The 27,683-nt window shown below is 41.5% G+C and overlaps 2 protein-coding genes and 1 long non-coding RNA gene across 3 annotated transcripts; 2 read left to right on the plus strand and 1 right to left on the minus strand.

Annotated features, from left to right (window-relative positions):
- Window positions 1-544: 544 nt before the first annotated feature.
- On the minus strand, window positions 545-7,920 carry LOC131703106 (reticulon-4 receptor-like 2). The gene is made up of 4 exons (XM_059005972.1): window positions 7,869-7,920; window positions 3,264-3,484; window positions 2,526-2,783; window positions 545-1,883 (listed from the first exon to the last, which is right to left on the minus strand). Exons 1-4 carry the CDS (start codon window positions 7,918-7,920, stop codon window positions 1,053-1,055), a joined length of 1,362 nt encoding a protein of 453 aa, XP_058861955.1. The 3' UTR covers window positions 545-1,052.
- A 4,987-nt stretch (window positions 7,921-12,907) lies between these two features.
- LOC131703107 (uncharacterized) lies at window positions 12,908-17,129 on the plus strand. The gene is made up of 13 exons (XM_059005973.1): window positions 12,908-13,019; window positions 13,103-13,161; window positions 13,253-13,342; window positions 13,778-13,905; window positions 13,983-14,129; window positions 14,242-14,322; window positions 14,996-15,166; window positions 15,271-15,367; window positions 15,463-15,683; window positions 15,756-15,906; window positions 15,999-16,207; window positions 16,324-16,435; window positions 17,110-17,129. Exons 1-13 carry the CDS (start codon window positions 12,994-12,996, stop codon window positions 17,127-17,129), a joined length of 1,512 nt encoding a protein of 503 aa, XP_058861956.1. The 5' UTR covers window positions 12,908-12,993.
- A 1,987-nt stretch (window positions 17,130-19,116) lies between these two features.
- LOC131703047 (uncharacterized) lies at window positions 19,117-20,048 on the plus strand. Its single transcript, XR_009309667.1, has 2 exons — window positions 19,117-19,216; window positions 19,304-20,048. It is a non-coding gene; the product is annotated as an uncharacterized LOC131703047 (long non-coding RNA).
- The last annotated feature ends 7,635 nt before the right edge of the window (window positions 20,049-27,683 follow it).

Raw genomic sequence — 27,683 nt, forward strand, 5'->3', positions numbered from 1 at the left:
CAGAGCTGCACAGAGCAGGTCTATAGGAAACTCAACACTGCAGAGCTGTACAGAGCAGGTCTATAGGAAACTCAACACTGCAGAGCTGCACAGAGCAGGTCTGTAGGAAACTCAACACTGCAGAGCTGCACAGAGCAGGTCTATAGGAAACTCAACACTGCAGAGCTGCACAGAGCAGGTCTATAGGAAACTCAACACTGCAGAGCTGCACAGAGCAGGTCTATAGGAAACTCAACACTGCAGAGCTGTACAGAGCAGGTTAAAAGGAAAGAGAGATCAACACTGCAGCGCTGTACAGAGCGAGTATATAGGAAAGACAACATTTCATTTTTTTATATAACTTTTTAGATTAGTTCCTTTTAAAACAGTGCTTTCCCTGAGTCTCTCTCAAACACTTTCAATGAGACTCCCTATCGCACAGCAGTTTCAATGAGACTCCATATCACACAGCAGTTTCAATAAGACTCATCCTATTTCACAGCAATTTCAATGAGACTCCCTATTGCACAGCAGTTTCAATGAGACTCCCTGTCACACAGCAATTTCAATGAGACTCCCTATTGCACAGCAGTTTCAATAAGACTCCCTATTGCACAGCAGTTTCAATAAGACTCCCTGTCACACAGCAGTTTCAATAAGACTCCCTGTCACACAGCAGTTTCAATAACACTCATTATCGCACAGCAGTTTCAATGAGACTCCCTATTGCACAGCAATTTCAGTAAGACTCCCTATTGCACAGCAGTTTCAATAAGACTCCCTATTGCACAGCAGTTTCAATAAGACTCCCTATCACACAACACTTTCAATGAGACTCCCTATTACACAGTAGTTTTAATAAGACTCCCTATTGCACAGCAGTTTCAATAAGACTCCCTATCACACAGCAGTTTCAATAAGACTCCCTATCGCACAGCAGTTTCAATAAGACTCATTATCGCACAGCAGTTTCAGAGCAGAGCTGGTCTATAGGAAACTCAACACTGCAGAGCAGTAATTGAATTGTAATATCTTTTCAATATAGACTTTAAGGGGAAATTCACAAATGCTCTTCACATGGTTTCAGGAAAAAGAAAGTGAAGGGTGAGAGAGAGGGAGAGGGTGAGAGTGAGGGAGAGAGAGAGGAGAAAGAGGGACGCGTCTGGACAAACGCCTCTGGATTTCCCGTTTGCTTCTTTCAAACAATCCAACTTGTAACAACGAATAGTGGAGTCTTCGTTTTCATATTTCTCCCAGTAGTCTTGCTCTTTAACTTTCGTCAATGTGGACTCAGCTTCGTAACTTTTGGTTTGACTTTTATCTGGACTGATGTAACTGTTGTCTTGCTGTTGCCCTTTCTTTCCATCCAAGCCTTTAGATTTGTCCGAATTCCCCCCGCTTGCCTTGCCCGATTTGGGGAACCACCATCTCGTTCTGGTGCTGAAGGTGTAAGTGACGCGGGCTCTCGGATAGTAAGGCATCATGGGGCAGGGAGCGAAATCGATTTCTCTCAAGAACCTCAAATCTAGACCTTTCCTCTCCTCGGGACCGGCGCAGAGGAGCTTGGAGCTGGAGATCCGGACCTGACGGAACCATTCCCAGATGGGGCGGGCCTGGCAGGAGCAGCTCCAGGGGTTTCCGTTGAGTCTGAGGAACTGCAGAGACGAGAGATCGGAGAGGGCCGAAGCAGGGAGGTCTGTTAGGGCGTTGTTGAAGAGGAAGAGGGTGGTGAGGTGACCCAGGTCCCTGAAGGCTTTGCGGTTGACCTGTCGCACTCGGTTCTCGTGGAGGAGGAGCCTGTCCAGGTTGACCAGCCCTCTGAAGACATTTTCGGACAGGACTCGGATTCGGTTGCCGTGGAGGAAGAGGTGAGTGAGATTCACCAGGTCTGAGAAGAGATTGTCCTGAGAGGGAGAGAGAGAGGGAGGGGGAAGGGGAGGGACAGAGATTGATATTTGGCATATGAAAATTCAGTACTACCAAAAAGTTGTATGTTAAATTATGAAATTAAAATTATTTGTGTTATAGCTCTCCTGTATGTATCTGCCTCCTGTCATCCCCCCCACCCCCCAGGAGCAGGATTGAGACACACTGTATTAGATAGGATAGAGGGAGCTCTCCAGAAGCAGGATTGAGACACACTGTATTAGATAGGATAGAGGGAGCTCTCCAGGAGCAGGGTTGAGACACACTGTATTAGATAGTATAGAGGGGGCTCCCCAAGAGCAGGATTGAGACACACTCTATTAGATAGGATAGAGGGGGCTCTCCGGGAGCAGGGTTGAGACATACTGTATTAGATAGGATAAAGGGGGCTCTCCAGGAGCAGGGTTGAGACACACTGTATTAGATAGGATAGAGGGGGCTCTCCAGGAGCAGGGTTGAGACACACTGTATTAGATAGGATGGGGGGGGATGGTGGGGGGCTCAAGGAGCAGGGTTGGAGACACACTGTATTAGATCGGATGGGGGGGGGCTCCAGGAGCAGGGTTGGAGGTGCACTGTATTAGATAGGAGGTCTCTCTCTCTCTCTCTCTCTCTCTCACCTGGATGTGTTGCAGCAGGTTGTCCTGCAGGTAAAGGAACTGCAGGCTGTAGAGTTTTTTGAAGATGTTTCCGGGCAGGGTCCCCAGCTGGCAGCGGTATATGTGCAGGCTCTGCAGCTTGTCCAGCCCCCGGAAGGAGTCAGGATGGAGGGTGCGCAGGGAGGGGTTATCCCCCAGGTCCAGCTCCTCCAGATCTCGCATGTCGCTGAAGGAATCGGGTTTGATGGAGCTGATGTTGTTGGAGTAGAGCCACAGGACCTGATGAGAGGGAGAGAGAGAGAGGTGGGGGAGAGAGATGAAGATCATTTTCAAGCTCAATTTCAAGTTACAGTCAAACATGTATTAAGAGACCTGCACTCAAGGAACAGTCAAATAGTGTCTCTTAAAAGATGGACCCCCCCATACATTTTCTATTTGTCTCCAACATCCTACCTTCCTGTAATTATATATGTATGTTTAAAAAACTCTGTAAAAGACTACATATATGAACAAAATAAGTAGTGGAATTGAATTACATTTAGATTATTGTGTGGGCTTGCACGTTGTTGTTTCGGAGGACAAAAGCTTGAGTGTGTTTGTCTATCTCCAGCCTCTCCCAGCCGAGAAGGAGTCACTGCGGGGGAGATCGCAGCAGCAGCAGCAGTGGTGAGGCAGACATAGTCTTAAAAACAATTTATAAATTGGGGGAGAAAAGGGGGTTACCCATGAATGTGAAGTGTGAACAGGGCAAGACGGTACCTGTGTCTGGAAGCCGAAGGACTCTGCCTGCAGCTCTGTGATGCGGTTGTTTTGGAGGAATACTCTCTGGCTGTCATAGGGAATGCCGGCCGGCACCGCCGAGAAGTTCTGAGACTGGCAGCTGACCATCATCGGGGAGGGGTAACAGACACACAGCCTGGGGCAGGAATAGGCAGGGCTAGGGGAGCAGACTGCCAGCCAGAGCAACAGCCAGACAGACACCGAGCCTGCGTGAGGAGAGAGAGGAGAGAGTGTGAGAGAGCAGAAGGGAGGGGAGAGAGATAGACTGATAGATAAACAGAATGACAGACAAGACAGAAAGGCAGATAAACCAATATACAGACAGATTTGAAGTCATGTCTCAATGAACATTTATTCAGTTGTCTGTCATAGATCTCTCTAAGAGTGACCCCTGACCCCGATTGACCCAATGATATAATATTCTCAGCACATAACAGAACTGACTGGGCGAACAGTCACTCAGAGAGAGGCTCGGAAACTTTGGTGACATTTATAGAGGAACCCGAATACTCGGAAAAACAGGAACGCCTTCTATAATTCAGGGAAGACAATGAATAGAGAAGAACACTGTCAATGAGTGTGTGTGTGTGTGTGTGTGTGTGTGTGTGTATGTGTGTATGTCTCTCAATGTGTGTCTGTGTCTCGGTGTGTTTCTATCTCAATGTGTGTGTATATGTGTGTGTGTGTGTGTGTGTCTCAGTGTGTGTCTCTCTCAATGTGTGTGTGTGTCTCTCAATGTGTGTGTGTGTCTCAGTGTGTGTCTATCTCAATGTGTGTGTGTGTCTCTCCCAATGTGTGTGTGTGAGTGTGTGTCTCGGTGTGTTTCTCTGTGTGTGTGTGTCTCAGTGTGTGTCTCTCTCAATGTGTGTGTGTGTGTCTCTCTCTCAATGTGTGTGTCTCAGTGTGTGTCTCTATCAATGTGTGTGTGTGTCTCAGTGTGTTTCTCTCTCAGTGTGTGTGTGTGTCTCAGTGTGTGTCTCTCTCAATGTGTGTGTGTGTGTCTCTCTCTCAATGTGTGTGTCTCAGTGTGTGTCTCTATCAATGTGTGTGTGTGTCTCAGTGTGTTTCTCTCTCAGTGTGTGTGTGTGTCTCAGTGTGTTTCTCTTGCAATGTGTGTGTGCTCCAGTGTGCGTATGTTTGTCTCTCAATGTGTGTGTCTCTCTCAATGTGTGTGTGTGAAAGCCTGAACACATTTCACTCCAGATTAGCACTCTCACACAGCAGCACATCAGCAGCATGGTGGAAATGACTTCATCAGGAACAAGAAGCCGCTTTATTTATGGTGGATCTTGACCTACAAATCTGATTATAATATTTTATTATCTTTAACAATAATAGGGGACTCCCGAGTGGTGCATCCTGTAAAGGCACACCCTGGAGTGCAGAATGCACTGTTTCGAATCCGGGCCTATGCCACCGCCAGCTGTGGCCAGGAGCTCCTAGGAGGTACCTAGGGGATTCCTAGAGGATTTCCAAGGGGCTCCCAGGGGACAGTGCACAATTAGCAGAATGCCACCCAGGCAGGGGGGCTCAAGTCAGCTGGGTAATCACGGTCTCACCGCACACCAGTGACTCCTGTGGGTGGCCAGACGCCCGCCTGCCTGCCTGCCTGCCTGCCTGTGAGCCGGCTGTGTTACACTGGGCTTGCAGTGTGAAAGAAAGAAACAAAAAAACAAAGAAAGAAGAAAGTGGACAGCTTGACTTGACAGTTTGAAGTACGGTGTTGTTTCAGAGGACTAAAGCTTGAGTGCGCTTGTCTGTCTCCAGCCTCTCCCAGCCGAGAAAGAGTCACTGCGGGGGTGGGGGTGGGGGGGGAGGAGGGGAGGTGTGGAGGTGGGGGGGGGGGGGGGGGTTGTAGAAGCAGTGAGACAGGGGCTGTCTTAAAAACAATTGGGCATTCCAAATTGGGGAGAAATCACGGGGTAAAAATAATTGACGATTCCAAAAAAAAAAAGAAATTAAACTTTGATATGCTTTGATGTTAACATTTGAGGGGGTGACTGCTTGAAAAGGCATTTGTGACGGGGGACTGCCCCGTCTTTAAGAACGTGGTTGGGACTGGCAGGGAGGGGGTTCAATTCCTCCGTGCCAGGAAAACATGTGAGGATGTGGCTGGAGCCCTAATTGAATAATCAGCAATTATTTATTAATTGGGCTCCAGCCACAGGGGATAAAAGCTAGGGGAGAGGCCCTGGCTAGGGGGAGTGTTCTAGAAGGAGAAGAAACAAGAGTGTTTTGTGTGTGCTGGGTTTCTGTTTGTTTGTTTTTGAATCCAGTGAAGGCAAAGCCCAGCCTGGAAACCTTTATTTTTGTAAGTTTTGCTTTTTTTGTTTTGTGTTTATTTTATGTTTAAAACCTTTTTGTTTGGCCCTTGTGCCGGTTTATTTTGTATTTTTGTTTATTAAAAACTTTATTTTTGAACATTTAAACTGTCTCTGAGTCTCAACCTCGGTCATTTTATTATTATTATTATTATTTATTTCTTAGCAGACGCCCTTATCCAGGGCGACTTACAATTCTTACAAGATATCACATTATACGATATTTCACATTATACAGATATCACATTATTTTTACATACAATTACCCATTTATACAGTTGGGTTTTTACTGGAGCAATCTAGGTAAAGTATCTGCCCAAGGGTACAACAGCAGTGTCCCCCACTGGGGATTGAACCCACAACCCTCCGGTCAAGAGTCCAGAGCCCTAACCACTACTCCACATTTCCTCCCACAGCATCCCTCAGACAAACGGTTATAAACTTCTATCTATCTTTCAGTCTCCAGAATTCCAGGGAGTAATTTGTTGATTCATTCATTAGTTCATCCCTTTACACTTCCAAACGAGTCACTCGTTCTCGCTTTCCCTCTTGCTGTTCTTTCTCTCACTTCCTTTTCCTCCCTCCCTCTCCCTCCCACTCTCTCATTAGTTTGTTTAATTTATTTATTTACACATTCATTCACAATTTGAGTGATTCACTATTGCCCTGCAAGCTGTTTGAAAACCAGAATGATTGGTTTACATCATAGACACGCAGAGACACAGGTGCACATTCTGAAACACGCACACAGTGACACATGCACAGAGAAATACGCACACTGACACACAGAGAGACATGAACACACATACACACAGGGAAACACACACACACTCACTGAGACATGACCACACACACACACACACAGGGTATACAACTTAATAATTAGCTTGTCAGCTTGTAACCTGCTGATGAAGCCCTATGGCATAAACTTCAGTTAAAAAAGACTATGCCAGTTTCAATAAGACTCCCTATTGCACAACAGTTTTAATGAGACTCCCTATTTCACAGCAGTTTCAATGAGACTCCTATGGCACAGCAGTTTCAATAAGACTCCCTATGGCACAGCAGTTTCAATGAGACTCCTATGGCACAGCAGTTTCAATGAGAATCCTATGACACAGCAGTTTCAATGAGACTCCTATGGCACAGCAGTTTTACTGAGACTCCTATGGCACAGCATACATTCTACTGTTTAGCAGACTCTGATATTTTATTTCTTAGCAGACACCCGTATCCAGGGTGACTTACAATTGTGATATTATTATTTACATACAATTACCCATTTATACAGTTGGGTTTTTTAATGGAGCAATCTACGTAAAGTACCTGCTTGCTCAAGGGTACAGCAGCAGTGTGTGTGTCCCCACCTGGGACTGAACCCACACAAGAGCCTCCGGTCAAGAGTACAGAGCCCCCCTGACCACTAATCCACACTGCTGCTCCAGATATTGATTGAGACATCTGAAATCTCTTTATAATACACAGCAGCAGATACTGATATTGATTAAGCATGTCTGAAATCTCTTTATAATACACAGCAGCAGATACTGATCTTGATTGAGCATGTCTGAAATCTCTTTATAATACACAGCAGCAGACACTGATATTGACTGAGCATGTCTGAAATCTCTTTATAATACACAGCAGCAGATACTGATATTGATTGAGCATGTCTGAAATCTCTTTATAATACACAGCAGCAGATACTGATATGGATTGAGCATGTCTGAAATCTCTTTATAATACGCAGCAGCAGATACTGATATTCATTGAGCATGTCGGAAATCTCTTTATAATACACAGCAGCAGACCCTGATATTGATTGAGCATGTCTGAAATCTCTTTATAATACACAGCAGCAGACCCTGATATGGATTGAGCATGTCTGACATTTCTATCAAACGGAAAACGACTAAAAATAAGGAATACTAAAAGGACCATGTTCGCAAACTCAAAACAAGCGATACAAAGAAATACATACATAGACCAAACCCGTATATTTAATAATATATAGATTGTGTTGAATATATATGTGAATGATCAAATATATAACATTTCAAAGTACATAAATGAATATTTGAAAAGAGATGAAAAAAAAATAAACAAACGAAGTCTATCTGCTCATTTATGTTATTAGATGCTCCTCACTGCGTGTTAAACTTAACAAAGACTTAAAATAAATGACAATAAATAAATAAATAAAACACATCATTGTCAATGTAAATCCATACTGCTATAAGATTCAGTATTTATTTTTACTTACCTTTGACATTTCGAGTACGGGAACCGCTTCGTAAATTCGACCGAGTCCCCATTTCTACTCTGTGCCGGGTGTAATCGTGTGCGGCGCTGCTGCTGCTATCTCTCCGCTGGAGTCTGGTGCTCTCTTTCGGCTCGACTGCGCCTATTATAGAGGGCCACTGCCTACGAAGCACTTGGGGGCTGCGACGGGAAACCCACACGGGCCAAGCCGGGGCATTGTGCGCTAAAGGCGGGGGACAAAACCCGGCACTGTGCCCGCTGACGGAGCTCAGAAGCGAGGGAGGGGGGAGGAGACTCCGAGGAGGTCTATAAAAAGTTCAATTTCTCCGCTAAATATCAAAAGAAAAGAGGAAGGGATGAATGAAGAAAGGATGAAAAGAAGACGTCTGCGTCAATTTTTAATGCTATTCCAAATTAATACGGATCTTATTTTTTTTTTTACTTTGAAGGTTATGCGCTCTAAGACACGGCTCACACCGCCGTTCACTCGCAGACTGACAGGCGCTCCGATACGGCAGGAAAGTTATAGGGGAGCCGCTGCAGGATTGAGGCTCTCTTTAGGACCATGGGTTAACAACTCCTGCACTAGATGGATGGACAGACAGACAGCTAGCAAGTACTTTACCTCCTAGATTGTTCCAGTAAAAACCCAACTGTGTAAAAGGGTGGCAGAATTTGTATACATTTGTGATTCTTGAAATGTGTATTATTATTATTATTATTATTATTATTTTATGTAGGCTGTGTGTGACAACTGTAAAATAAATAATAGGCTACTAATGTAAAAATAATGTGATATCGTCATCTCAACACTTAATGTGTCATGAGTATATATTGTTATTTTCCTTGTATAACACTGTACAACTGCTGCCTCTGTGTGTGTGTGTGTGTGTGTGTGTGTGTGTGTGTGTGTGTGTGTGTGTGTGTGTGTGTGTGTGTGTTTGTGTGTGTGTGTGTTTTACTGGTAATAGACAGGACTGTTTCTCGCCCTTTGGGGGGCCCTAAGCAGGATTTGGTTTGAACCCCCCCCCCAAAAAAAAAACAGTTGAACAAACCTCTTGCAGATCCTGTTCATGTTACAAAGGTAAAAGTTATCATCTTACAAAGCCTGGAGACTGTTCGTGTAAACTGCAAAGCAATATTAAGTCTCTTGGATGATGATGTTAATGTTAAAATTTGATGACCCATATTATTTCAAAGATCAAAACTAATTGTCTCCCAGCAAAACCACAGCAACCTACAATGACCATATTCACACTGTCAGAAATATGTGATTTTAAAAGGACAAGAATATAACATCACTATTAATAAGTAGATGGGTTCATACCTTTATTGACTTGCATTTGGTTCACTGCTACTTAAGTTGCCTTACACTGCTGGGACTGGTAACTGCTGCTGAACGGTAAGACTGGTGCTGATACTGCTGGGACTGGTGCTGACACTGTGACTCCTGCTTTGAAAGAGTTTAGCACACAGTTTCTCACTCAACTCAAATACACAGCCCGAGATTATAGTAATGTGAAGAAATAAAAAATAACATTTTATATATATATATATATATATATATATATATATATATATATATATATATATATATATATATATATCAATTTTACACTCTTAAAAAAGAAAGTGGGTACATTTTTTATTATTATTTTGGTCTTCACAATTAAGAATTGAGTCGATTTTTACCGAGGGCCTCGGCTGCCTCAATGTGTACACTGTGACTACGCGCCTGGGCACAGCCAGCATGCAAGCAAGCTACAGCAATAAAAACGGAGCTAAATCAAATAATACAATACCTTTCTCATGTTGTTTTTCTTCCTCAGTCTTTTTCTTTTTACGCTTCTTCGCGCCAGATTGGTACATTCTTGATCTTTTTTCAGTCACAATTTGTTCACAATCCTCAAAGAAGCCACCGGAGGCAGATATCACCGTGTAACAATTTTTTTTTTTTTTTGGTTCCTGGGTAGTAAGTGTTATTTTCTAATTGCTTATGCCTCAAAAGTATAGAAAATGGCTATTATTCCCCACAAACTTTGCTTTTGTGACCAGGACAGTGATATTTTGAAATTTACCTATTTTCCAGAACATTCCAGATAGATTCAGTGCTGAGTAAACTTGGAGTAACTTCTAGAACTTTCTAGAACTTTCCAGTAATATAAATAGTAGTATAAATACAGGGGCCTTAAGCCCACCAGTTCAGTTTAGTTCCAGCTGCCTAAGTGGATACATATCTGCATTTTTCTGAGATGGCATCAAGAGGCTGCAAGCATCCGGCAGACGCATTTTGCTATGTCTGCGGCAAATTTATCAAGACAAGAGTGAAAAAGTACTCCGTGGAAGCATCTGCTAAGGCCTACAAGGCATATTTTGGCATGCCTGTCGGGGATCAAGACAAACCCTGGGCACCTCATTTCACCTGCGAGCACTGCAAAAAAAAACTCTGGAAGGTAAGATGGACAATTATTGCTCGGAATTTTATGTTATAAAATTTGTTAAAATTTTTAAAATTGTAAAAGTTTTTAATTTTAAAATGTTTTACAATTTTCAATGTTATTGAATAAATATATCATATATGAAAAATGTTGCGAGAATCTCTTACACATTAGTCATGGGTGAAATAAATGTATTTTTGTAGGATGGTACAGAGGGGAAAAGAGAGCCATGAAGTTCGCTATCCCAAGAATTTGGCGGGAACCCACTGACCACTCAAGCAACTGCTACTTCTGCATGATGGACCCTTCCAAATGTCGGACTGGCAAGAATGCACCTGCTATCACGTATCCGGACCTTCCTTCATCCATCGCCCCGGTGCCACACTGCCATGAGCTCCCCGTACCCACTCCTCCGGAGAGAGAGCAGCCATCTTTAGAAGTAAAGAGAAGGGTCTTTCAGGTACCTTCAAGACTTCTTCCCTAAGCTGTCTGAGGCAAAGTTCAAAGCCGGTGTCTTCGTCGTACCACAGATAAAGAAGATCCTGGAGTGCATTGAATTCCCCAAGAAGCTCATTAGTAAGAAGAAATCGGCTTGGAACAGCTTTGTCGCAGTGGTTCGGGGCTTCCTGGGCAATCACAAGGCCGAAAACTATGTGGAGCTGGTTGAGACTCTGGTGAAGAACTACGGCACAATGGGCTGAAGGATGTCCCTCAAAGTCCATATCCTTGATGCTCATCTTGATAAATTCAAGGAGAACATGGGAGCGTACTCGGAGGAGCAAGGTGAGCGCTTCCACCAGGATATAATGGACTTTGAACGCCGCTACCAAGGACAGTATAACGAGAACATGATGGGAGACTACATTTGGGGGCTGATTCGTGAAAGTGATTTACAGTATAATCTTAAATCTCGAAAAACTACTCACTTCTAAATCTTTTGTAGTCATTTTTGTATTACTTTAGTATAAATACATGTTAATTTGGATTCATATGTTGTTTTATTCTGACTTTATGTGAACCAAAAGACACAAATTCGTCCGTTTTCTCATTGGAAAAAGGTAAATTTCAAAATATCACTGTCCTGGTAACAAAAGCAAAGTTTGTGGGGAATAGTAGCCATTTTCTATACTTTTGAGGCATAAGCAATTAGGAAATAACACCTACTACCCAGGAACAAAAATTGTGTTACATAGTGATATCAAGCCTGCTTGCTGCTACAAAAGCGGCACTATACTGAACTTTACCGATGCGTTAGGAATAGACACCATTCATTTATTCATGCTTTTACATATCAACTAATTGCATTCCGCATTTACAGAACATACATGATTATCGTGAACATTTGATAAAATCAAACAATCAAAAAATTCCACTGACTCACACTGCTTTCACTTTTTACCATTTACTTCTTAGCCCTTAGCTTGCGTCTCAAAGCGTGATGATGTTGGTTTTGTTGACTCAGTTGCCATGGGAACGTTTAAAACTCCGCGACAAACTTTACTCAAATGCACAGCTGTACAGAACACACCCCCTCAGGCATGTGCTGTCTATTCACGGGAACAGACTACTGAACCAGTTAGTTCAGATGATCGCTGGATACACAAGAAACAATCTGACAATTTCACAAATAAACCCGTTTGTGTTCAAACCTATGAGAGGTGGAATGTAACAAAAATGTTAACTGCAAAAGCCGGAGCGTCAAACATCAACGACAAAGTTCAACATTTGAATTGAAGTAACAGCTGTCAAATAGACAAAACTCAACATTCGAAGATAATATGCCAAATTGAAAATGCTCAACACACTAATTGAATTAATTATACATAAAATAATGAATGTAATTAAGCTCAATAATTGAAATGTGAACTTCAAATCTTAAATAAATTGATTACAATTCAAATTTCCAGCACGCCATCCGATTTGTGTTGATTCTGTTCTAAATCAATACTGCGCGTTGTATTTCAGGTTAAGCGCTGTGCTTTCCATTTGCCACTTGGTCATTCTATTCCCCGGGACTGCCCCTGTCATGGCAAATCTGACATGCTAAAGAGATGCTTTGCACTGTTTCTTAAATCAAGTGGCCTCAAATAAATTGTCTACTTTAATATCTGCTTAGCCTACCTATCAGTCTGGGGAAATTGTAAAAATGGGTAATTGACTTGTGAATGTTAACATCAGAACTCGAGCTGTCATTCTCGGCGCAGGCAACACATCTGCCTGGATTCCTGCATGATATAAATGTGTTTCTTCATTTGCGCGGCCTGCTTTTTATTATTCATTGGGGTTTGTTTACTACACGCCTCCATAGCTGAGCCTTTAATCAGACAGTCCTTGTCGGTGACAGTCCAGTTTGTTCCGCACGTACTTCTGCCAAACTTAAATTCAAAGTACAATCTTCTAAATGGGTTATTATTATTATTATTATTATTATTATTATTATTATTATTATTATTATTATTATTATTATTATTATTTATTTTAATTAACGTACTGATTGAAAATTAGAGGACTAATATGAAAGAGGTGCGCGCATCAATTGCAGCTAATTAGCTCCCATTAGCACCTGAACCTCTTTATAAACCCATTGGGCTCTAAGGAACACCAAACTTAACTACTGACGGGTTTGTTTTTATTATTGTTTCTTTATAACGGTGAAAGAAGTTCACGGTTGGGGCTGCCTTGGATTTAATGATGTCGTGTTGTCTTAGATTTGGGTAATTGTTGATCTTTTCTCTACTTTTAGAAACGTTCATTTTATTGTGTGTTTCTCACTTGCGTGTTTTTTTTTCCAAAGCAGAATAACATTGCTGTTAGCAGTGTTAGTCACTGAAGTTTGGACGCAGAACCCCCCTCTAGGTACGATAACGGTCGCTTCTGCAGAGCTGTTCTTTCAGCTTCCTGTTTATTTGCCGGTTGTGTGTTTTTCATGTATCGTTGTCTTCTGCAGGCTCGGTGAGGACAGAATGTCAAGGGAGTGTTATGATGATGATGTTGGATAAGTCTTTTGTTGGAAAGTATTTTCGTATCAATGTGATTGGTGAGTGATCAATTTTCTTGAATAGAAAGCTTTTGATGTATGTTTTTGAAGCGTGTTGACTCGTAATTTAATAACCTGAATTAAGTACAGAGCACTCCTGCGCTGTATGGCATCAACCAGGCTTCGTTTTTTTTCAAATACAGGGTATGAAACTCTTGCGTTGGCTTTAAAAGCATGTTGCTGATCACACTAAATAGACCTGTGCTGCTACAACCTTAGTCAGATTTGTTGACTGCAAGTGCGCAGAATTAGAAATAATTTACTCTAAACCTATTGTTCCGAATGGGCGTATAATTCTACAAATATAAATAGTTTTTAAAAAAATTGCAAAAAGTAGATGGGACGGGGTGGTGGGGGTGTTCACGTTGTTATATCTCTACATTGTTTGATCATGTGTACAGTTTCTTAAAAGGCCATCTGAATTTCTTTCTATAGACAATAAGGGGGCGCTTGTGTCCCTCTCTCCAAGACTGGCTGCACAGTGTGGATATAGCTTAACTGTTGACTTCTTTGGAAATGCCAAGTTCCTTGCTTCTGTGCTGAGCTGCTTTGCTCAGAACACAGTGAGTCATCATTTTATTTCTTGTAAACTTGTTTCTAATGGTGACATGCTGGGACTAACGTTAGCCTTTGTTTCCAGAATGATGAGACCTACAAGCTGACAGTACAAATCAGTGTCTTCTCAAACAGTGCTATGACTTCAGCTTCCTCCTATGTTCAGAGCATGACATGCCGATATTCTCCATGGGCAGAGAGGGAGATTCTGTGTGAAAGAAACTACATGGAGGTAAGGGCTGTCAGGATGTGAATGCTGTTCAGTATAACTTGTTGGGTTGTGTGGGTATTTTAATTGTCATTACAGAAGTGCTTCACTCATGACTAATTTCAATATTCTTTAGGTTTCTGTGAGAAGAGGTGTGCCACTTATTGAGCCAAACTTTGTTCAAGATGATCCTGATTGGTCCCTTGCATACCCTGAGGTAGAATCATGTGACTTTGCATTTGCTTCATTCACATCCCCTTGGTCTTGCCTAAATTGAGGTCTAATCTACTGTCTCATCTAGTTGAAGCAAAATCTAACGGCCCCCTTAACTTTAACCTGTCTCCCAAGAGGGTGGTCATATTGGAATTGTGTAACATTTAAGGCATTGGCTTTGTATAAACATTCTGTGATTTGTTTTGGTAAAACATAATTGTGGTGAAGTTAACCCTTTCTTGTCAGTGTGTAAGCCTTGTATTTCAACCACTGAGGTAGTGGCTTCATATGTGCAGGGTTATAAACCCTTCATGATAAATGTGTCCTGATATACCTTTTTGAAGTCTGCTGTATAGGAGCAATTTAAAGTATTGTCTTAGTTTGGTACACTGATATATTAAGGTCCAGTACAAATAAATGGCTACAAACTCTGCCTGTATCCGATCCAGACCACATGCTTTCACGTAGGCTCTTTCGTACGCAGTTGTATTTGAGGATTTACTCTGTTCCATTAGACGTTTGGTGATCATAACTGTTTCAGTGATACATTGTTAAAATTTCACCCTTCAGTTTTAGTTCATGTTTTATTAAACAAGCCATCTGCTGTGACAAATCCTTTAGACTGGGGATGCTTTGTGTTCAAACTCCCTATTCTAATGAGGTTTTCTCTTTGCTAGGCAACTGCTGCTGACAACAGCATCTGGAAAATTGTGTTCCATCTCCCAGCAAATAAAAAGACAACTATGACTGTTGCTCAGGCCATGACAAATGGCTATGGCATAAACACTACACCAACTCAAATTCTGGTTAGAGCTGCATACAACTCCACAGAAAGCCAGCCTCAGGTGGTAAGTAGTCTAGGCTTCATTGTTCTCTAGTACAGTATATCCAGACTATGACTGTAGACTAGTCTTGCTTTTGTTTTAGTAAAATTCCCCCTCCCCTCTAACAGATCCAAACTGTACCAATGGCTGTGCTAAGGTCAACCACCTTTTATAAGCAAAGATGGATGGTCATGATGGTGGACACTGCAGTTACATGTCCTACTGGTGAGTAAGCTTATGGAGGGTAACGGTGCTCAAGAACTGTTCTAGGTTTAAGTATGAATTTTCTATACCAAGTCTATGGAGTTCCTTTCTGTCAGATGGAACAGCCTTCACAGAACAGATGATTACATGGAATGTTCCCCGTGTTCTACCTTCTCTTGTTCCAACACCACAAATTACTACCCTTGATGTTCAAATGGGAGTTGATGGTCGCAAGCTTGACCCTGCAATGATTCATAATAGAGATTATAAACTGGATGTCGGTCCCCAGCTAATCACTGTAAAAATTCCTGTGGGAGCTGATGGTGGATATTACAAGGTATGTAGAAGTTCAACATCTTCTAAATCCTTATTTTAAAGCTTGCTTCCTAAGATGCTTCTGTGCTTTCAGAGCCATGTATTGGACAACACCTATGTGATCTCTTACTCTATTGAACCAATGCTGGAGCATACCTGGCAAGATGGGCCTGAGAAGACCAAGTACACAGTACTTCATCCAATAACCACTCCTTTCATGCCTCGGCCACCAGTTGTCACAAACAGTATGTAGAACTTGTCCACATGCAGTAAATCAAAGGGATTGTTGCAGTGCTCCTCTTCATAGCCTTCATTTAACTGCATGCTTTAATTTCAGACACTGTTCCTAAAGCCAGAGTGTTCAATGTGACCCTGGGGACATTCCTGCCTGATGTGGAGCTGGTCAAAATTATAGTTGGACCAGAGACATTAACTGTGCCAGAAGCCAACCTAAAAGGTTATAATGTCCAGGAGCATGTCTTTCCCAATGGATCCAAGACCTACACTCTCCAGGTGCCATTTGAGGACCCCAATGTGAAGCAAAAGGTAACATCCCACCTGTTCAACCATCCAATTGCCCTTTGAAAACACTTGCTTCCTGTGGATGTGTTGCTTCTGTCTGACTTTGGGTTTAATCCTACAAACCCTTGCTTTTCTTTCAGGTAACTCCTCCAGACACCAGAACCTACATTCTGCCCCTGACCTACTTGCTGAATATAGTGCCAGAGAATACACCCTTTACTCATCCTGCTGTAGTCGAAGCCATTCTCAAAGACATCAGTAAGTGCCTGACTGTTTGTTTGTTTGTGGTCTACAATTACCCTTTTCTGACCAATCCAGTCCATTGCCCTGACAACTGCTCTTCCTCTTGCAGTTCTACCTACAGTAACTGGCTACTGTGATGGTGCTGCATTCTATACCATGGTAACATATGGCAACATGGGTCGCAACTGGGTTCCTTTTGTGGGCTCAAGAGAACTTGGTGGAAGTCTGCTTGCCCTGTACAAGTATAATGCCAACGCTACCAATTTCTGGATGACTGTGCCATACAATTCAGTTGATGCCACATATGAAGTAAGTGATGGCACTTTAATGTGTTTTTAGTTGTCTTGGGTTCAACACATTACTGACCTGATGTATTGTCTCTGTAGGTGATCAGTTCTTCAGGCATCAGAAGCAGGCTTGACTTGACCTTGAAGGATGTTGGCACCATGGTTGTGGTGGCTGACTTTTCTCTGTCCTGCAGTTTCCCTACAAAGATGATTGGTAACTCTCCTGCAGACCAAGCATTCTTTATGATAGCTGTTTTTGAGATTGGCCAAAGGTTGCATGGAGTGGTATTGAAGCTATAATCTGTTTCCTTAACCTGGATCCAAATGCTGTGTTTCAGATTGCTTCACCAATGGAACTATGGCAGCTCTCGCTGTGAAAGTGGAATCTGTCCCCAGCTTGTCTCCAAGTCAACTAACACTAAGGGATCCAAGTTGCCGGCCTCTTCAGTCTGATGCTATCAATGCAGTTTTCTACTTCAATGTCAACTCCTGTGGAACAACTAGAAGGGTTAGTATTGACACATTTTAAAACCATATTTTGAGGCGGTTCAACATATTGACAAGTTGGCCACAACACCCCTGGATCAATCTGGGGAGCCATGGTGACCGGTGTTTCTCTCTGCTGAATTACTTGCATGAATTGTGTACATCTGAAGGATGCCACCTTTGTATTGAACTGCTTGTCCAGTTGACAAAGGTGCTGCGACACATGACTCTTGGTTATGGCATTGCATGTGCTGCCTATAGACCTTTTGGGTCAATGGCAATGAACTGGAAGGAGCGTACTAACTGGGGAAGATCCCGTGGTTAGTACGTAGGATGGGACTAAACTAGTACACAAGTTAATACCAATTGCAGCTCAAGAGTTGCCAGCCGTGTATTCAAATGTGTATTTGCAACAAATCCAAAATAACTGCTGTTGCCCTCCTAGAGGTTACTAAAACCATACCAAATTAGTCTAGCAGTTTCTGTAGACAGACTTGTGGTATCATACTAACTGTAATAAACATGAGGTCCCAAAAAAGTGTTCAATTATGAAATTGCAATATTCATAACCAACGCTTTTTATTTTTAAATTGTGAAACTGGTACAAAGTTAGTACACAGCTGGGGATGATCCTGAGTACCATATTAGCTAGTCTGCAACTTGGTATGCAGCTCCAAACTAAATCTACAAGTTCATTGCAACCTGAGCCTTTTGTGATTTCTCTTCCAGTTTGACAACAACCTCCTGACTTATGAGAATGAAGTGCTGTTCACATCTTACCGGTAAGGATTGCAATCAAATTGAGTATCCTTGTGGTTGAGCCTGAAACTCTCCTAACCCCATCTCCTCTTTCCAGGCTTAGAGTTGCCTGTCACTATCTGGTCAATGACACCAAGGTAGTACAGTTCTTGTACCAGAATAATCATGCACCTGTAGTCCAGCCTGGCGTGGGGGACCTTGCAGTCATCATGCGGCTTGCATTGGGTATGACTTGGCAATTGAAATAATATAGATGTTCTAGTAGTGTGTTTCCACCTATAAAATTCTCCCTTGCATCTCTGCAGATTCAACCTACAATGACTTCTATGGAGCTCGGGATTACCCTGTTGTGAAGTACTTGCGAAGACCCTTGTATTTTGAGGTAGAACTCCTGTACAGCAGGGATCCACAGGCTGAATTGTTTTTGGAGAACTGCTGGGCAACCTATTCTGCTGACAGGAATAGCTCTCCAAAGTGGGATGTTGTTGTGGACAGGTAAGATGCAGGAATATGATATTGCTGCTACAAAACCTAGGAATTGGAGTTGTGGCTGATGTGCTCCTGACCTACTTTCTCTTTCTAGTTGTGAGAACTCTGCAGATGAGTACTTGACCATCTTTCACCCAGTCTCCAGCAATGCAAGAGTGCTGTTCCCTTCCCATCTGAAGAGGTTTGAAGTGAAAATGTTTTCCTTCACAAGCGGCCGGGATGCACTGAAAGGACAGGTAAAGTGGAGTGTTGGGATGGGGATCTTGTACCACAATGCATGGTTTGGATTGCTTTGCAAGCAACGAATAGTCGCTGTTCTCAAATCTTTAGTGAGTTGGAATGAAAACATGTAACTGCACTTTTGCAAGAAACACTTATGATGCAATATATTTGTTGTTCAATTCAGTAATCCTCATTGGATGATGGTACTGCCTGATCTATTGATGCTAGTTTTGCTTGACAAGGTGTGCTGTCTTTCAGATTTACTTCCACTGCGGTGTTGTGATATGTGATTCAAACCGGCCATCAGACAGCCTCTGTAGCAGACGGTGCATTCCAGGGAAACAGAGGCTTGGTAAGAGCTCTGTTTGAGAGGGGGGGGGGGGGGGCATTTTGCATGCATTTTTGTCCATTTGTTTTGATGGACTCCTAATTCCTCCTGTAGGTCGCAGTGCTGAAGGGATGGATGGTGGTGCAGTAAAGGTGTTTGTGTCTTCTGGCCCAATTGAGCTGAAGAGAGATGGATCCCTTCCCTTTATGCCTAGAAGTGGTAATATGCATGATGTGAACACAATTGCAGTTTAAAGTAAAATATAACACTCTTTATTCCTCTAACTATTTCTTTGTTCTCTTGCAGGCCAATTCAATGTGTGGTCCCTTCTGGGAGCTGCAATGGGTGTGTGTTCAGTGGTTATCTTCGTAGCTGGAGTTGTATCTTTCTGGAAACTGCCAAAAAGTGTGTATTGATAAATGAAAATCTTACTTGTAAAAGCTTATTTTTTGTGCTTGACTAATTCTACACTTGATATGTCAGAATGGCCATGTCAATGGGATTTCCTCCTCTTTGCTGTAGCAAATGCTTTGATTTTCCCTGATCAGGCCATTCTCAATATGGTATGTTACTCAAGGGCCCTTCACTAATTCACTGTGTGAACCTGGGGGCAAAGACTTTCCTCCTCCCATTGAGCTGTAACCTTATTTTTATATTGAACAGTAACAGGGCAATTACTATACCTTCAGTTATTTAGTATGATCAAATTTAAGGAAGAACCCCCCCCCCTCATTTGTCCCTTTTATTAAATATGTATTGGGTAACAATTTTCATATAGAAATTCTATTTCAGTATACAACTTATATATTGTCATGAACCAGGCTTCAACAAGAAACAAACTAGAGCCCTGCATCACTGATTTAAGAATATATTTAACTGTTAATTTATTTTGAAGCCTCGTGTGTAGAAATAGTAATGGAGGAGGGGGGGGGTCATTTGAAAACAAAAGCTGGTGTAAAGTTAAAAGCTGTCCACCAAAGCCAGGCTTGTCCACTTTCCCTTATGTTGGGCCCTTCTCCCTGACAGATTCTCTTGTCTCTTTAAATTTACATTGTGGTGGCTTCATAAATGATTTTCCCACTTGTTGGTTTTTGTAGGCTAGGTATCCTCTACATTACGACTCATCATACAGTCACTGTGCTTCACATCACTTCCAGCTCTTAACTTCTAGAATAATTCCAGGTGTGTAAACTTCCCAATCTTCAGAATACAGTAAGCTTTTATTAACTTACATCCAATAATAAAACTAGTGGAAAATCCTTCCAATACAGCAATATGTTCCATACCAGGAACTCCTTTCAAAAGTACAAACTAATTGTCTTCAGTTGAACTGTATTTGCTGCTGCTCCTCCTCACTGTGTCATCTGTGTTCTTTATTGTTTACTTTCCACACTGAATTCTGTAATTCATTAGCTATAAAGAAAACTACCACTTGAGGGTGCAGTGCATAGAAAAGGAGCACATACCAACCCATAAACCATAATAATTATACATACCTAAATAAATTAAATAAGAATACATTCCTGTGATGAGATAAAGCGATCCCGTGCTGTAAGCCATCCTCCCAGCCGTCAGGGGGCTGTGAGCCAGCCTAGAAGGCCCCAACAGAGATGGTGTGATGTGGCAGTTCTGCCTTTGGGGCGGAAGTCCCGAAAGGACGGTCACCATCTTTGTTGAGGGCAACAACACGGAATGTCCTGCAAAGTCCCAGAATTGGGAGGAGATTAAAATGGCAATTGCTGATTGGTGTTCTGCTGATCAGGGGGCGTTCCACAGCACATAAAAGGGGGCCGTGTTGTAGCAGTCGAGGGTGGTATCTGAAAGCACAAAGGAGTGTGGGAGAGGTACTGAGGGACAAAACCAAACAAATGCTCACTGTGACTTTTTTGACAGACATAAACAAACTAATTCAAAAGAGACAGCCAACCAGGAGGGTGGACACCAGAAAGGCAAGGACAGCCACCCAGAGTCTGGATAATTTTACTTTGTTTGTTTTGTCTCTCCACATTTCAGTTAGCGTTTCTCTTTTGTTTGGACATTTTCTTTTGTTTGTTGTCCTGATTACCACTGTTTGCAGACACTAATAAAGGAAAAGAAAACAACTTGTGTCATATCATACCATTGTCTGGGCTTGATTATTTTTACACCTCCACCCAACTCAGCTATCTGTGACAATTCCTTTTTTTTTAATAATCAAAATTCCAGTTCAGCTCCTACATACGTTTTTGCAAAAGCAATTATTTTTGCTAACATTTCAGGTTCTAAAATCACTATTTCCAGCAGTGCAGTTCCTTCCTGTCTGTATTGGTCATACTTTAGGGCCCATGGGAAGCCTGTGGCAGGCATGCATTCTGGTTACCATGTGACTCCTTGTTCATTGGGACAATTCAGGCTTTTCCAATTGCAATGCATTGTGGTACATTCTACACCTCTTGGTCACTGTTCACAGCAGGACTACACTTCCCACAATCTTTTAGCGTGTGAGTTGAAGAGCCTAAACTATCCCAGTGTGTTCTAGTGTGCATGAAGTCATATGGTAACCCTGCCCGTGAAGGCCTGTTTCAGAGTCCTGCCCCATGCAGTCTCCCTTATTTTGAAAGCTCAGTGCTGACAGGTATACATATTATAAAACACACACATGCAAAGAACAGAATTCTAGAAACAAACTTTATTATACAGTTCTGTGGGTGATCGTGTTCACAAAAACTAAGTATATTAAGTATTAATCCAAATACATGCAAAATATAAAACATTAATATATCTCTTACATTTTTGCTTAGTGTAGTTTGTATTACTCCCGTTAGATAAAAAAAAAATCGAATACAGTGGCTAATGCAGCCTCCAGCGTTCAGCCACAAAACGGTAAAACTGCAAACAAACTACAATTCCCAGAATGCCGTACCAGTTTCTGTAGTCCCATGTGTGATGCCATAGGTCTGGCTGCCTCTGAGTTGTGATTACACAGGCATAATCTACTTATTAGATTCCTTCTTGCTTTGACATGCTACTTTCAATATGCAAGTTTAGGGTGAAATTATCAACACTCCTTATATATATACCTTGTTTTAGCATCACAAAAAAGTGCTACTTAACAACATGTTGTTCTCTTCATGTTTGAGTGTGTGAGTTATTGGAACTGAATTCACTACACTGGAAACACCGTGTGTAGTACGGGGGGTGTAATGTGTTTATATTATAAAGAGGACGGAGAGTTTGATGCGAGACTCGAGCAGGCACATTCATATTATTAAACCTGCTATCAGACTCTCTGGCGCCGTCACTCTGAGTGCTCTTTGAAACAGACTGGGTTTGTATTTATATTCATGTTGGGTTAATCAGAGATGATTATCGGCGGCCCGTCTGTAGTACTACCGGAGATTTTAATTGCACAGTTTGTACCGCTCTGTGCAGCGCAGTCCCGTTTGTAACACGGTACGTGAACTGCATTCTGCTAAACAAAACATCACAACAGCAGCAGCAGCGCCATCTACTGGACAAAACCCAGACATACACGTTGAAACAATGATCCAGTTCAATATCTACAAAGACTAAACAAGAAGCTATTAGCGAAGCCCCGAAAAAGAAAATATTATACAAAACGGTTTAAAATCAAATGTTTTAGACAACCACTGATAACCCCTCCCGTGATGATCGGCGCTGCCATGACAACCCGTGACATCACCCGCACAAGTTACAACACGGCGAGTCATTTTTTGTAGCGCAGTATTAACGTGTTATTGTTTTCACAAAATAACATCAATAAGATTATCAGATCACCTGCTAGTGTGTACTAAACAAAACCTCAATATCACTGAATTGATACAGAGACAAGCCGTGGCACCAGCAAGAGATAAAAATGTATTTACTTATTTATTTGGTTAAACTTTAATCCAGCCTTACATTTTAACTTCTTGAAGTTACCACAGTGTGTCTGTGTATGAATTACTGACGAGTAATATTTGTGATTTGATTACTCTAGCAGATGAACTGATAATGTACGGATGTTATTTTGTGAAAACAATACAATATTAAAAAAGAAATACAACATTTAATAAATAAATAAATAAATTATACATCAAACTGTAGCACATTTCTTTAGTCTTAATATCATAACAAATATACTTATTATAAATACGTATCACCTTTTATTTGTTGGAAAACGGTCTGGAACTTCTAGTAAAGTATTTTTTTTTAATACAGTGCTGTTTGAGTTAAAATATTGTTTTCTTCAAAATTAAAATGACAGCAACTGTGTGTTAATTTAACGAAGCGCCTAACGCCGCTCGGAACGTTCGCATTTTTAAATCCTAACGGTCTCTCCTCAGCTGAGTGGAATGTTCACGAGCCGGTTGCCTAGCAGCGTCTCCCCCTCCTTCTCTGCCCCGCCCTCTCGCCCTCTCTCGTTGCTCCAGCTAGGAGTTCAAATTTAGCTTCGTTATATCTGCGCAATTTTTTCAATTTAGCTTATTAGGGGCTTCGTGTTTTTAAAATGGTTCAGGTGCAGTCCGGACAGACTGACTGGAGCATCATTACAGTATACCGCACTGCGCTCAGCTTTGTGTGGCGGCTGATACACAAAATAATGAACGACTGTTAAATAAATCACATGTATTGCTTTTTAATGCTAAATATTTATCTGGTATTCTAAGTATTATCTACAATTAATAATTCTCCTATATTCATATTCATAATGTAATACAGTATTAAGACAGGGTCCAGTATTAGAAATAAATAAACACGCTTTAAGTGAAACAGCAGTGATGTTTATTGACCATTCCCATACATTCTCTATATGTTTCTACATCGTGGTTGCACAGGGACAAGGGACTCAGTGATGTTTAAAAAAGAAAATAGAGCCCACAATTAACCAATATAGAAAGGAAGGGGGAGAAATGTATTGCCTGTGTGCAGTACCTTACACTTTTCTCTATTAAATGTCATTTGAAATGTGTCTGCCCAGTTCTGAATGCTGTCTAGATCACTTTGAATGTCCTCTGCTGCAGTGTTTGCCACTCCTATTTGGAACTGCAAACACAAGTCAAAAAGGAAGTTAGAAAGGCCAAGAGAGATAGATATAAATGAACATTGCTAAGGGGGCTAAAACCAATTCCAAAATGTTTTTCCAATATTATAACAGCAAGAGAACATTCAAAGAGGAGGTTAAATGTCTAAGAGATACAAATGGCAAAATCATAGATGAAAAAATAAAAAAATAGCATATATTAAATGATTACTTTTCACAGGTTTTTACAAAGGAGGATACGGACAACATGCCCCACATGTCAACCTTTTCCTATCCAGTTTTAAATAACTTTAGCATAACAGAGGCAGAAGTGTTAAAGGGACTAGGAGCTCTTAAAATAAACAAATCCACTGGGCTGGATGAGATCCTCCCAATAGTACTCAAAGAAATGAAAGAAGTTATTTACAAACTGCTAACCGAGATCATGCAACAGTCTCTTGACACAGGGGTTGTACCGACAGACTGGAAAATTGCAAACGTAATACCGATCCACAAAAAGGGAGACAAAACCGAGCCAGGTAACTACAGACCAATAAGTCTGACTTCTATTATATGTAAACTTATGGAAACTATAATAAGATCCAAAATGGAAAATTACCTATATGGTAAAAGTATCCTGGGAGACAGCCAGCATGGTTTTAGGAAAGGGAGATCGTATCTAACTAACCTGCTTGACTTTTTTTGAGGATGCAACATTGTCAATGGATAATTGCAAAGCATACGACATGGTTTATTTAGATTTTCAGAAAGCTTTTGACAAAGTCCTGCTAAAAGATTAATTCTCAAATTGAATGCAGGTGGGATTCAAGGAAATGCATGCACATGGATTAGGGAGTGGTTAACATGTAGAAAACAGATTAGAGGAGAAAACTCAAAATGGAGCGAGGTAACCAGTGGTGTACCACAGGGATCAGTATTAGGTCCTCTGCTATTCCTAATCTACACTAAGGATTTAGATTCTGGTATAGTAAGCAAACTTGTTATTTACAACAACACAAAAATAGGAGAAGTGGCAAACACTGTTGCAGCAGCAAAGGTCATTCAAAATGATCTAGACAGCATTCAGAACTGGGCAAACACATGGAAACTGACATTTAATACACAGAAGTGTAAGGTACTGCACGCAGGCAATAAAAATGTGCATTATAAATATCATAATATGACACCTATTGAAACACAAGTGCAGCGCTTAGAACACATATACAAATAGAACTAATCCACTCTTCTATTAAACTGTGAACTTAGTGTTTGATTGAATCCATCTCTGTGTTTGTATAGCCTGGAAACAGGCATCAGTGCCTTGCATAACTGCACACACTGCCATCATTCACACTGACCACAAGAGGGAGCCAGAGCACCACTGCTGTTTATAATGTAATAACACAGTAATAAGACAATTGACATAGGCATCAGTTACCTCCCCAGTCAGCCCAGTTCTCCCATTGTTAACACAAAGCTCCTCACATCCATTCATCTAAACACTACAGTGTGGTCTGTGTCTGTATATGAGCAATACTGAAATTGAAGAAGGAATTTATGAAAAATACCAAGGAGTTTATGTTGACTCAGAAATGTCTTCATCTAGACAATGTGGGGAAGCTATAAAAAAGGCCAACAAGATGCTCGGATATATTGTGAGAAGTGTTGAATTTAAATCAAGGGAAGTAATGTTGAAACTTTACAATGCATTAGTAAGACCACACCTAGAATATTGTGTTCATTTCTGGTCACCACATTACAAAAAGGATATTGCTGCTCTAGAAAGAGTGCAAAGAAGAGTGACCAAAATTATCCCGGGTTTAAAAGGCATGTTGTATGCAGACAGGCTAAAAGAATTGAATCTATTCAGTCGAACAAAGAAGACTACGCGGCGATCTGATTCAAGCATTCAAAATCCTAAAAGGTATTGACAATGTCGACCCAAGGGACTTTTTCGGCCTGAAAAAAGAAACAAGGACCAGGGGTCACACGTGGAGATTAGATAAAGAAGCATTCAGAACAGAAAATAGGAGGCACTTTTTTACACAGAGAAGTGTGAGGGTCTGGAACCAACTCCCCAGTAATATTTTTGAAGCTGACACCCTGGGATCCTTCAAGAAGCTGCTTGATGAGATTCTGGGATCAATAAGCTACTAACAACCAAATAAGCAAGATGGGCCGAATGGCCTCCTCTTGTTTGTAAACTTTCTTATGTTCTAGAAGCGGGAGTATTTAAATGCTGTCCAAGCCCACTGGCATTAATTGATAAACTTGACCTTGTTATAATACAAGTTAATACAGACAGCACAGTGAGTCTTTAGAGCAAGGTCAATTCTAGCACATCATGATAATACAATACACACATTTGTGATTTGTTTCCCCAGAGTTGGAGAGTAATTCATTAGTAGAAGTGAAAGATGAGAGATGGTCCAGGTTCAATAACCAGTTTAATGTAGGGAGCACACAGTAAAGTAAAAGCAGGGTTTGCCATAATGCCTCCAGCATCTCATCATGCCTCTTGGTTTACCCACAATATGCAAGTAACAATTACCTGGGAAAGAGCAGCGTGCTTCTGAACGGCTAAACCGATGACATTATAGAAACAATCAGGCACTTCCTCCTTTACTAAATATGCAATGCAGAAGAAAGAAGAAATACATGAATCCTCCCTTGCCTGTTAAGAGTTCTTTGTTGTCAATAAAAAAGTGCTTTTTGAATGATTTCAGTGGTGGCAGTTTGACAAGAATACATGTCATGTGAAATAAACCAGACCAAAACGAGACATTGATGCTAATAGTTTCATTGCTTAAAAAGCTTTACAGAAAGAGACAGGCTTTTACCCAGTTTCATGTAACAGCAGATAGTGTTGTTTTGGCAGGACAGCATTTATACTGGTCAACAGTTGGAGCATTTGTTGTCATGAATGCAAATAAAGAGATTTTTAAATAATTGAGAGATGAAGAAAATCTCTATATAAACACAATGTTTTTGTCAGTCTGTGAACAAGGCCTGTCACGGGTCACTTGTGACATCACAGGGTGGCTGTGAGGAGCTGGGAGAAGAAAGGAGTCTACTGGTCAAACCTGACTCGGTGCAGTGATTATGAGCTGGGGCAAATCAATCATGCACGCTCTCCAAGTAACGCTTTGTATATGTGCCCATGTGCAGCTGTGTTTCTATTCAAACATGTGTGAGCATGTGATCACACTGAGAATCTGAGACTACATGTTAAATAAGGACACCTTTCCATACTTTCCATATTATATATCCTTGAAGAGATTGACCAAATGCACAACAGAGAGCAGCTGTTTTAAACAAACTGGGAATGGCCTGATAGAAATAAGTATGGGTGCTGTAGCTGTGTGTTTGGAGAGGGACCACAACAGAAAGGTTACAGCCATGCTACAAAAGAAGGTTGCTGGTGTGTTTAAGCTTTGCTTGCAGGTCTGCTGTCAGGTAAACTCCAGCACTGTGATCCCTGGGCGCTGCTGCTTCTCAGTAGTGCTGGCATCGCCTGCAGTGGTAGGTACGCCAGTCTGAAACCAATTGAAGACATTATCAGCAACCTGGGCAGAAAAGCTATTGTTCTGATCCATACCCTACAGAGCATTGCACAGCTAGGTAATGGGATTGTGGGGTGGTAATGGTCAGCATTGTCTAATAATATAGGCAATCAGTGTCACA

The sequence above is a fragment of the Acipenser ruthenus genome, chromosome 32 (assembly GCF_902713425.1).
Source record: "Acipenser ruthenus chromosome 32, fAciRut3.2 maternal haplotype, whole genome shotgun sequence".
In the NCBI taxonomy this organism is placed as follows: Eukaryota; Metazoa; Chordata; class Actinopteri; order Acipenseriformes; family Acipenseridae; genus Acipenser; species Acipenser ruthenus.

Coding starts and splice junctions, on each gene's coding strand:
- LOC131703106 (XM_059005972.1), bottom strand. CDS start 7,920: ATGGGGACTCGGTCGAATTTACGAAGCGGTTCCCGTACTCGAAATGTC. Junction 3,485..7,868: donor CCGTACTCGAAATGTCAAAG/GTAAGTAAAAAT, acceptor ACGCAGGCTCGG/TGTCTGTCTGGCTGTTGCTC. Junction 2,784..3,263: donor CCTTCGGCTTCCAGACACAG/GTACCGTCTTGC, acceptor CCCTCTCATCAG/GTCCTGTGGCTCTACTCCAA.
- LOC131703107 (XM_059005973.1), top strand. CDS start 12,994: ATGATGTCGTGTTGTCTTAGATTTGG. Junction 14,323..14,995: donor GGTCCCTTGCATACCCTGAG/GTAGAATCATGT, acceptor TCTCTTTGCTAG/GCAACTGCTGCTGACAACAG. Junction 16,436..17,109: donor AGTCGAAGCCATTCTCAAAG/ACATCAGTAAGT, acceptor ATCTGTCCCCAG/CTTGTCTCCAAGTCAACTAA.